This window comes from Pituophis catenifer, unplaced genomic scaffold (genome assembly GCF_029215685.1).
Source record: "Pituophis catenifer annectens isolate HBS135680 unplaced genomic scaffold, rPitCat1.0.hap2 SCAF_2, whole genome shotgun sequence".
Taxonomy (NCBI): domain Eukaryota; kingdom Metazoa; phylum Chordata; class Lepidosauria; order Squamata; family Colubridae; genus Pituophis; species Pituophis catenifer.
Genome location: NW_027256882.1, coordinates 159,222,068 through 159,234,143, shown reverse-complemented (window position 1 = coordinate 159,234,143; position 12,076 = coordinate 159,222,068). Strand labels below are relative to the sequence as shown.

At 39.2% G+C, this 12,076-nt stretch overlaps 1 protein-coding gene across 1 annotated transcript in view; it reads left to right on the top strand.

Moving 5' to 3' along the window:
• The window catches only part of FAIM2 (Fas apoptotic inhibitory molecule 2), a 38,208-nt gene that overhangs the window by 16,525 nt on the left and 9,607 nt on the right, over positions 1 to 12,076 (top strand). The window contains exons 3-9 of the mRNA XM_070934910.1: positions 353 to 453; positions 1,504 to 1,568; positions 2,142 to 2,195; positions 6,919 to 6,969; positions 7,932 to 7,971; positions 8,650 to 8,687; positions 11,527 to 11,614. Of these exons, the coding sequence (XP_070791011.1) occupies positions 353 to 453; positions 1,504 to 1,568; positions 2,142 to 2,195; positions 6,919 to 6,969; positions 7,932 to 7,971; positions 8,650 to 8,687; positions 11,527 to 11,614 (437 nt within the window). The remainder of the gene's footprint in view (positions 1 to 352; positions 454 to 1,503; positions 1,569 to 2,141; positions 2,196 to 6,918; positions 6,970 to 7,931; positions 7,972 to 8,649; positions 8,688 to 11,526; positions 11,615 to 12,076) is intronic.

Sequence of the window (12,076 nt, the reverse complement as noted above, 5' to 3'; positions counted from 1 at the left end):
GAAGACCTCCAAGGTCCCTTCCAACTCTGTTATTCTGTATTCTGTATGTAGTGGATAGACATCCCAGAATGAATGTGGGCTGCTGAAACCAGCCGGAAGAGCTAATCAGTCCATAACATAGACTTCTATACTTTCATGGTCCCTATGGAGGTATAATTTGCCTTCAATATTTTCTTTGATTAGCTCAGAAAAAAATCAGATAATAGGTTAATTCAATTTAATTAAAATTAAACCTGAAACTTTGTGTAAAATAAATATTCAGACCATAAATTTCAGTAGGGAAGAGCACAGTCTCATCTTATATGACATACCCCTTTGCTTAGACAAATTCTTTATTTTCCACCTGTTTCAGATTCCAGTCCTAACTATGGAAGTGGATACTCAGGGGAAACTGAGACCCTCACAACGTTCAGCTGGGATGACCAGAATGTGCGCAGGGTATTCATCAGGAAGGTAATGTCAAAGCAATTAAGACCAAACCAAACTCAACGCTTAATCACTAGTGAGGAAGAATGGTAGGTTGCAAGGTCTTAGTTCATTTTATGCAGGTCAGAAAGAAGTGCAAGATCAAGAAGAGGTGTTAGAACAAAGATACAACATCAGATAGAATCAGAGGCAGATTCCAGAAAGAGTCCAGTCATGAAGAGGGGCTTCAAAAATAATAACGCCAAGGTCAATTGTCTACTAAATTAAATCACAATTGTTAAAATTACACTCAAACTTTAGCCCTCAGGCCATCTAAAATTCCTGCCTCTTAGTTTTAGATCTGGATCATCAGTTTCCTCCAATCTCTGAGACTTGAAGGTATTCCAACTAATTTTGGCAAACTCCTAGCCACAGAAAGCATTGAGCCTGGAATTGTGTCTTGAGTTAGACTCGGGAATATTAGGCTTAGATTCAAAACTCTGTAGGCTCAGTGGCTGTCTGGGAGTTTCTGTCAGGCCCCAAGAACCAGGAACGACACAAGAAGTTATTTTTGAGTAGTTTATTTATTGTTGTTAGCTACAGACATAAATCTTGACAGACTAAACCAATTATAACTATAGATGTTACTCTGCGAACGGTTAGTTGGGAGGTCCATCTCTGCCCTCTTCCTGCCTATCAGACATTCAAAGCTCCACTGTCTCTGGGAAAGAGACCCTCCCTCCCTGGATTACATTCCATTATAGATTGACAGTGTATTCTCTACTGAGGACTCCTTCATAGGAGGTAGCACCATCACCCATGGATCTTGTTCTCATCAACACATAAAACAGTTCCTTCACATGGACACCTGTCCACATGAACAACTCCTTTCTTCCAGTATTGATTATATGGCCCTTATGGAAATGGTCAGAACAAGATCACGTAAGGAGATTACAGCATAATGTGTGAACTTCCCCAAAAAAGAATGGGTGGTAGAACCAGGTTGATAGGATCTGGCTTGCTTTTTAATTATCAGATCCTCAGAATAATTGCTGAGCATTAACCAGGCTGATATTTATTCTGCTTCTTTGATATTAGGTTTATAGCATCCTTCTACTTCAGCTCCTTGTTACCGTCAGCATTGTGGCCATCTTCACTTTCTGGTAAGTCTCTGTCCTAGCAACCCTGCCTAACAACAAACCTTTTGCCGCTGCTTTTCTTTTCTGGTCTGCTATTTTTTTCCCTATTGATGTTACTCCTCCCATATTCTCATACTCATTTTACAAATGAGGAATTAAACATGCAGAATTTTCTGATGTTATGCCCCCAATCATACATCTATACTGCATGACTCAATCATGTTTTAGTTTAGTGCATATTTGAAGCAGTAAGGAAGGCCACTTAGAAATATTCAGATCATAGCATCTCTTAAGGGAGGTATTTTTAATCAAGCATTAAAATCCAAATTTGACAATACTTTCATAAATCAAACATAGTGAGCGTTCTATTTTGTTTTCTATGTTAGCCATAACCAGCATCAATCAATATCTGTTGTTCCTAGCACAGCAGAAAGGCAGGCAGGCAGGCAGGCAGGCAGGCAATCAGGGTGGTACTTTATCATTTATAAAAGCATTCTTAGAAGGACGATTAGGTCAGTGTTAAAATTCCTCAATCAAGGGTTTTAGTGCTTCATATTTTGCTCTCATTCTTCTAATCTCTTGTGTTTTTCATTGCAGTAAACCAGTTCAAGGATATGTCCAAGCAAATCCAGCCTGGTACTGGGCTTCCTAGTAAGTACAGATTTGATCTCAGAGATTATTTGTATGTCAGCCATCAAAGTTAACATAACACCTTATAGGATAAGAAAACAAACATTATTTGCAAAATTACCCTGTAGCTTCATTTCATTTTTTCCCCAAGGATAAGGTAATGTGGAACAGTTTAACCAACCAGGATCAAAGTGTAAAAAAAGTGGTAGCCAATTATATTTATTTATTGTTCAGTTTGTTTGAGGGGGTTCAGTCTATCTATCTTCTGTATCTATCTATATGGTTCAGTCACCATATCTATACAGGTAGTCCTCAACATACAACCACAACTGAGCGCAAAATTTAAGTTGCTAAGTGAGAAGTTAGTTAAATGAGTTTTGCCCCATTTTACGACTTTTCTTGCCTTAGTTGTTAAGTGAATCACTGCAGTTGATACGTTAGTGGCCCGGTTGTTAAATGAATCTGGCTTCTCCATTGACTTTGCTTGACAGAAGGTCACAAAAGGGGATCACATGACCTTGGGACACAGCAATGGTCATAAATCTGAACCAGTTGCCAAGTGTCTGAATTTTGATCACATGACCATGGGGATGCTGCAAAGGTCGTAACTGTGAAAAACGGTCATAGGTCACTTTCTTCATTGCTGTTGTAACTTCGGTCATTAAGCAAACTGTTTTAAGTGGAGAACTATCAGTATTTTTTTATTTTACCCGCAGTCATCCATACTCAGTGCTTAAAATAGAGGAGGGAGAAGGAGAAAAGGACAAAGCTTTTGCTATTCCTTGTTTTGCTACTGATTCTTTTTTAACACAACAAGGCGAAAGGACAAAAGGACTAAAAATCATAATTTCAGAGGATAAATCTTGCATTGTTCAATATGCCCCCACACATCTTTCTTCTGTGCATACCTTGGCCACTCTTTCTAGGATTTTCAAGTCCAGGGCAGGGGTGAAATCCAGAAGGTTCTGACAGGTTCTAGAGAACCGGTAGTGGAAATTTTGAGCAGTTCAGAGAACTGGCAAATACCACCTCTGGCTGGCCCTGAATGGGGTGGGAATGGAGATTTTGCAATATCCTTCCCCTGCCACGCCCACCAAGCCATACCATGCCCCGCCCACCAAGTCATGCCCACAGAACCGGTAGTAAAAAAATTTGGATTTTACCACTGGTCCAGGGGTGTCAAACTCGATTTCATTGAGAGCCGCATCAGGGTTGTGTTTGACCTCGGGGGACCAGAGTGGGTGTGGCCAGGGTGGGCATGGCCAGCTCAACGTCACTCATGTTGGGGGCATCTGTGGTGGCTTGAGCACTCTGCCAGAGAAAATGGGCTCCTTAGCTCCATTTTCAGCTGCGACAGTCTCCTGCAACCCTCTGCCAGTGAAAAAGGAGCTTGGGAGGGCTCCATGTAGCCCTTCCAAGCTCCATTTTCACTGGCAGAGTCACCACGGTCCAGTCATTTGCTGTTTCCAGGGCAGCCCCACGGGCCAGATCTAAGCACCCGGTGGGCCGAATCCGGCCCCTGGGCCTTGAGTTTGACACCCCTGCTCTAGGGAAAGGAAGAGGATCCTGTCCCATCTGCATACCTGCCTTCTGTTATTAGGGGCCTAGGAAATCTCAGCGCCGCACCTGACCAATTTGCAGGGCTGTTTTCAGAAGCTGGAGAAGAGGCTGAGCAAATCAATAACTAAAAACGAACGATGGGGCACAATTTTGGCCCAAATTAATGGGCCCAATTTAAGCCATAACAAGGTGTGGGATTTGGGGGTTCTCCAAACTGCACAGAATCTTAGCTAGAGGTTTTCCTGAATCTCTGCGAACCCCCCAGCAGCCCACCCCGGATGGGACAGAGCACTAAAAATCTAGGTTGCTGGATGCAAAAAAAAAATTCCAGCAAGACTAGCTTGCGTGACAAGAGGCTTGCTGAATTTTCGTGTTCTGCATAACTATTTAAGGTGCAGTACTTTTGTCCTCTTCAACGAGTGCCAACTTTTCACAATTGCATTGCTTCTTCAGACTAATGGCATATCACCTGACTATTGCAAATGTAACTGGAAACCTGCCTTCCCATTAACAAGCCAATTTCTTCTTTACCAGGCAGATGTTGACTGTCTGGGGAGCAGTTTAAGGTTACATTCTATTAAACTTTATTTCGTGGAAAAGTACTGGTGGAATGCTTAGGGAGGAAGGGTTAACCTTAACCTCCCATTCTCTTTTGAATCAGAAGCCTTGGGTCCTTAATAAATCTCCTTTGCATTCTGCTAGTTGGCTACAGTACACGGATGAGCTGTTAGAATTGAATTGAGGATCAGAAATATCTATTTTCCACCCTGAGATGGGGTCTGAATTTCAACACAAAACTTAAAGGACTTGGAAAATGTATGCCAAATTAGCCATCCAGTTGAAGGCTAATTTTCTTTAGATCAATAATCTCTTTTGGGCAACATATTGTACATAGAGAAATAAAGATACATACTGTAGATGATGAGAGAGAGAGAGAGAGAGAGAGAGGGACGGGGAGAGAGAGAGAGGGACGGGGAGAGAGAGATGGTGTGAATGGGTTTTAATTGTTTTTAATGTTTTAATTTTTAATGTTTTTAAATATATGGTTTTTAAATGCATTGTAAGTCGCCTTGAGTCTTCAGAGAAAGGCGGCATACAAATAAAATAAATAAATAAATAAATAAATAAATAAATAAATAAATAAATGAATGAATGAATAAAATAGAGTGATAGAGTGATAGACAGAGTGATAGATAGATAATACGTGTGTATGTCTTCTAGTCAGTTTTCACTCCTGATGATTGCCTGTTCCAGTCCCTGCAGTTTTCTTGGCAAGGATTTTGAGGAATGGTTCGCCATTGCTTGCTTCCTAGGGCTGAGAGAGAAGGACTGGCCCAACGTCACCCAGCTGGCTTTGTACCTAAGGCAGGATCAAAACTCATGGTTTCCGGTCTCTAGCCTGATGGTTTAGCCACTGCACCAAACTGGCTCTCTATATAGAAATATAGATATTTGCACATTCAAGTCTGACAATCTTTTGCTAGCAGACTGTCTACGGATCATGGAAATTGTAATCTAACACTTCTGGAGGACAGCTGAGTACAGGAAGCTTATATAAAAGTACAGTATCCTCTAGAGCTGAACAAATCATTTGAAAGGGGTATTTTGGAATACCCAGGCACACATATAGTACAAAGCTCTTTTTTTTCAACTCATGAAAGCAGCCATGTCTTTTGTCTGCCTTGTGCAGCTGTAGAGCCGCAAAGCATTTTCTCGCGGCTGTGTGGTCACATGTGTGGGAGATACCGGGAACAGCTTCCCAAAGCACGGCTTTTCAAGTTGCTAAATTGTTCCAACACCTACATTTGAAAAATTCTGCTTTGGCAGGTTCCAAAGCATCTCTTTCCAAAGAATTGTGCTGCCTTAATTTTTTTTTTTTAATTTGATTTATATGCCGCCCTTCTCCGGAGACTCAGGGCGACTTACAATGCGTTAAGCAACAGCCTTCATACTTTTGTATATTTATACAAAGTCAGCTTATTGCCCCCACAAACTGGGTCCTCATTTAACCTACCTTAGAAAGGATGGAAGGCTGAGTCAACCTTGAGCCTGGTAAGATTCGAACCTGCAGAAATTGCAGGCAGCTGTGTTAATTACAGGGTGCATTAAACCACTGTACTACCAAGGCTCTTTTATCCACGTATTGTGGAACAATGCTGATCAAAACTGCAGAACTGGCTTGGGGTGCATAAACTGGACGAGAAGGAGCATTGTTATTTTCTCCTCTACTATCATACAAGGATCCGACTTTGCACGGGATACATTTTTCAGACCTGTTCTTCAAATATCTATCTTAGTTACTACAGAAAAAGTACATTAATGTTCACAGCAGTAGAGGACAGCATTGTAATAAAAGGCAACACATGGATGTTGGGAAGGGCTTGTATAATTTGAGACACAGAAAGATATTGCTTCCTTCCTCCTTCCTCAAATTTGGTATCGGGACTGCAACTGGGCTAAGTGAACAAAACATCTGATTTGGTAGAAGGCCGTTGTTGGATAAGAGGCTGAAAGCATCTGTTTCCTTAATTTTATGAGAGAAAGCACAGAGAAGTATTTAAGGACATTGTTAGAGAGGGGAACTTCTTGATCTTGGTGACACTACCCTATTTATGGGCCTTCTCCCTTTTTCGCATCTACATAGTTTCAACTTGGAATTACAGTAGGTTCTGGTAAAAATGTTATAAATTATTCATTCTTGCCTTTTAGTGTCGAAGAAATCATTGATCATCCATCATTTTAGCCATTGTCTCCCACATGTTTCCAACCAATACGGTCCCGAGAGAGGGCAGTTTTTGAGATTGTATTGGCCTATGGAAGAAATAGACCATAATCTGCCATGCTGGTTCAATGCAGGTTGGCAGATATGATTGCTGTTAGTCTGGGGTATCTGCCATGGCCTGTTTGCCTTGGGAAACCCTTCTGTATATACATGTCCAATGACATAGTCCACGATTTCATTTACCCACATGAGCCCCTTCGCCTCGTCAAGGCCCCAATCATAGAAGGAATTATTATGTCTAGTATTTATATAGTGCTTTTTTCCTCAGAATTTGTTAACCAATGATCATCTAAGGTAGAAAAAAAAGAAAAGATTCAGAGCAACAGCAGGCAGGATTCCCTCTCCTCCCCTTGGTTCATTCTCTCTCTTTTTTTTTTCTCTCTTTCTCTTTTCTCCTCCTAGTGCTGTTTTCTTTATCACCTATTTGATCCTTGCCTGCTGCTCTGGACCAAGGTAAAATTACACAAGGGGTTTGGACTGTTTGTGGTGGGTTAATTCTGTTTGGGGAAGAGACCATGCGACAGTGGAAGTGTGGATATTCTAACATCACTTGAGCTAGTCTTGTTGGCCTGTCTAAAGAACCAAATATGGCCACCATATTTTTAACTACGGTAAGTCATTACCTTTTTCATCTGCAAGTCTTGGATAAAATTCTCAGTTCTCAATACACAGAAATACTCTGTGAGAGGGAAAAGGGGATTAAAAAGGAAAAATTCTGGAAAGAAAGAAGAAAGGAAAGGAAAGAAAAGAAAGAAAGAAAGAAAGAAAGAAAGAAAGAAAGAAAGAAAGAAAGAAAGAAAGAAAGAAAGAAAAACATAATGAACATGACTAGCTCCAATTCTATCTTTCAGTTGCATCAAAAGACATTTCCTATATTTCAATGCTATGTCTTGGCATTTTATGGTTGGGGGAAGTTCTCTACTATATATGTCTACTGTTTATTATATATATGTTATACATTGGCTTAGAAAGGAAAGGAAAAGTTCTCATTCATCTGATTATTTTGCTTGAAAGGACTGATGTATCTCAATGCTGTAGTATCTTGGCTAATGTTTGATCCAAATTAGGCTGGCTAGCTATTCAATCAGTTCTAGCTGCCTCTTTAATAGCTGCCCAGCTCCATCCACAGCTATTAGGAGGTGAGAGTTAATTTTCATGCCATAAACATGTTTCACTCAGTAACTCTTGTATTTTTAGGCTTAGCCATCATTCAAATGAAGCCGGTGCCTTGATATCAGGCCCTTTCGTGTAACCAGGGTTCTTGCAAAATTGTACATGCTGTGGCCTGATTGCTTTAATTGCTCTGTTGTTCTTTAATGATCTTATTATGCAAGTTAATGATGTACAACTTTCTTTTCCCGATGATGCACTTTGGATAACCTGGTTCACTTGGCTCCCTTTCATTTAATTCACAGGAGGTATTTCCCATGGAACCTGATCCTCCTCAGCATCTTTGTAAGTAGCCTAATAATCAGTGCTGGGACACTGGCCCTAGGGGACTTTTACAGCACACTTCCCACATTAATCTATAAATTCAAAAGGCAAAAGGTTTATCCCCCATCTATTTCCAAGCACAACTAATTATGGCGTGCACTACCGATGGCACCCATCCAGTAGATCAATAAGGAATAGACTGTCAACTCCTGAAGATTCCAGCTCCTTATTGGTGCAGTAAATAAACCAAGCACATCAATCAATTAACAAGAATAGTAGGAGTTTCAGCCTATGAACCTGGCCTGCATATACAGTAGCTGTTCAGCCTGAGTTGTCTGTGCAATACCTTCATTAACTTGTACAATTATCTAGTTAACCACAACTCATGCCTCACATGTCCAGGTTCAGCATGATTGCTTCTTAAAAGGACCTCTTCTTTGCCTAAAACCTCACTTATTCTCTAATTTCTCTAATTCTAAATTCTCTAATTCTCTAATCTTATTCCTAATTTTTCTACCACGAGAAACCATAAAATGGTTGGATGGTTATGGAATATGATAAGGCTGTAGGATGTGGTCTTTCACCTCAGTTGTCTTGAATAGGCTCAAAGAATGATATCCATAAACAGTTTTACATCCCTTTTCCTTCTTAGCTTCCATCTTTTGCTTCTGCAGTAACTAATTTTTTTTATTTTTATAGACTCTGTCCATGGCTTACCTGACAGGAATGATCTCCAGGTAAATGTCCATACTAGGCACCTGAATAACATGCTAGGTATATGTGTGTGTGTGATTATATTTTTCCCTAGCATTCTGCATTTTTCTGCAATCATTACTTCTGAAAATCAAGGCCTATATCAAATATATAGTTTGATTTTCATTTCTAGACTTTCTAAGACCATTATTCTTCAGTTTCCAAATTGTAGCCCAATTCTGTAGCCAATAATCAATTGCCTATAATTAGCCAACTTTTCCCAACAGGGTTGAGCATCGTTTATATTGCATCTCCAACATTAGGAAAAGTGATGATATTTACTTAACCTAATTGGCATGTAGTACTATTGATACACGACATTATGACATAATACTCTGTTTTCAGAACTAAGCCCATCCTCTTCCTCTATTTATCCCAATGCCTTTTCCTGAGTTAGACTCAGCATCCAATGAACTGCAGTTGTTTGGCAGGTAAACAATCTATTAAAATAAGTCAATGGGACAATCAAGCTCAGTTTTCTGCTAACGTGGACTCTTTTTCTGGTTTGCACAGAAGCTACCATGTTTTCCCGAAAATAAGACCCTGTCTTATATTTTTAGAACCCCGAAATAAGTGGTTGGTCTTATTTTCGGGCAGGTCTTATTATTTTGGGGCACATGGAGCAAGATGGGGCTCCTCTTGCCATCTTATCTGATTTCCAGCTCTGTCTCCCTAACCCTAACCAGAGGAGATGGTGGGGACCGGCTGCACATGCATTTAAATATTTTCGGGGAGGGCTTATTTTTTGGGGAGATTTGTTTTAGCACATGCGCTCAAAAGCCCGATTGGGCTTATTATCTGGGGAGGTCTTATTTTCGGGGAAACAGGGTAGCAAGATAGGAATAATAATAAAGTCCCAAATACTAATTCTGTACTTATTTATTAAATTCTCAATAAAACTCAAGGTTTGATACTGGTTAGCCAAATCTTTAAGATTAAGAGTATTTCTCCTTAACTGAAAGGAAAGGGAAAATGCTACACAAATGCTATAGAAAATGCTTTCTATTTTTGTTCTCTTAATTTTTCTTAGTATTTCAAATCACACAAAATTGTTTTAGAACTTGAAATTAATGTTATTTAATTAGGTCCCAGATTGTTGGGGGCAATATGCTGACTCTGTAAACCGCTTAGAGAGGGCTGTAAAGCACTGTCAAGCGGTATATAAGTGCTATTGCTATTGCTATATAACTGGCAATGAATAATGATTGAAATCTTACAAGATTACCAAACCTCATACTATTTTGATGGAATATGTTCATTTTAAGGTAAGATCTTGAGAACATCTAAATCAATGTTCAGTGGTTTTTAACGGAATGGACTACTTATGCATTGCTTAAGATCACCCAACCGAGTCCTCAACATGGGGTTGATTGTTAACTTACAAATTTATTTTCTATCCTTTTTTCTATAATAATAATGAAAACCATATTTTTCTGGGACCTCTGTCTTGTCTGTTTGATAATCTACCTGTGCAGATGGGCAAAATAAAATAGCCAATGAACAAAACATCTACATTGCTGTGTCCATAGATACACTTCTGTGTCTATTCTGCATTATAGTACAATGTTTATAGCTTCACAATGCACGTCGGGAAAGGTTTTAATGAGTGGAAAAGAAGTGTTAGCAGAAGGACTGTTCCAAAGTTTTACTCCTCTGCAATGTCATCGTTTCGGGCAACCAAGATCAGGCTGATAGCATGCAACTACTCTACAGTAGCTCTAATTCTGCCCAGAAATGAATAAATTGGAGAGAGGGGGAAGAAAGAATCTTCTTTTTCAGTCTGTCTCTGGTTTGGGTTTTGTATAATCCTCCCTTTGTTTCTGCTATAACAATCCCATGTAGAGTAACATGATGGATTTCCATTGTTCCATATTTATCAAAGGCCAACCAATGGCATGGGGAGAGCAAATGTGAAGAGCAGATAAACAATGCTGTCATTCAAGCATCCTGGATAACTGAACAAGGCAATAACCACTATGCTTCCCCTATCTATTTAGCAAGCTTTTGCAAAAGAATACAAAAGCTAACGTAAAATGGGAGACTCCAAATACTGAGAGTATTTTTCTAGGAACAAGTTCTATTAAAGTCTAGGGCTAAGAACTTTCGATGTAATATACTGATGGAACAGTGGGAAAAATATGTTTTAAATTAAAATTTAAATATGTTAAAATTGGGATTTACATTGTTATAAAATTGGAATTTACATTGTTAAAACTTAAAATAGATTTGTTACAAAATGATACACTATTGGTACATGACTGCAGAAAAATGGTCTTAGTATGTTTAAAAGTTCTGATAAAACACAACATTTGCAGGTTCAATGTAGAGTCCTTGGTGCTCTCTGAACTTGGTGGTTTTCTTGCTGATGTTTCACTAGCAATAGGTAACTTCATCATGATGTTAATTAGTTTGGCAATGAAATCTCCACAAGAAAACCACCAAGCTCAGAGAGCATCAAGGACCCTACTGCATAAAGATACTTCGAATTTATTATGTGCACATGATAGATATTTTTATCGTGCTTGGTGGACTTCTAAAAAATACACTTAATATACAAGAAATGTTCCTACATGTTCAACTGAATGTTCAACTGAAACCAGAACTTTTATTGCTGGGATTAATTGGAGGTCAATTAGAAAAAAAGTCCCACAGATGGTTTTCTATGACCCTGAAGATGGAAATTGGCCATTTGATTAACAACAAATTGGACATTTGATGGATCCATAGACAAATTTATAAATTTTAAGCAGACTTTCTTATGGTATGTCTGATGTTGACTGCTTGACTCTTCTCAACGATGTCATGTCATTACTCATTTTGCAGCTACTACAACACCACATCTGTCCTCCTCTGCCTGGGCATTACAGCTTTGGTTTGCCTTTCCGTCACCATATTTAGCTTCCAGACCAAGGTACATAAATGCATTTATACCAAGTTCTCTGATTTTACCATCTCCTATGTAAGCAGATAAGTTTTTTCTTTGTTAAAGTTAGCAGGCAAACATTTTGTGATTACTCAAGAGCCGTGTTTCTCAACCTCAACAACTTTTAACATGTGTAGAAGATTCTGGGAGATGAAGTCCACCCATCTTAAAGTTTCTGAGGTTTAGAACCCTGCTTTAGAATTTACATCATTGAGCAAATTTACACTGTTCTCGTCTCATGCAGATAATGGTGACCTCGAAAAGCAACTTTTCCACAGAATTAGACTTGCCCCTCTCCCCTCTCCCTATCCAAATTTGAGAATTGGCTCAAAAATTGCCAACCAAAAAGTTAAAATGAATTTTCTCCCAATTGGGAATGAAGTTAATCGGCAACTTTTTAGATGGAGGGGAAAAAATGTCATTCAAATAGTATGACGAGTTTAAAAAAAA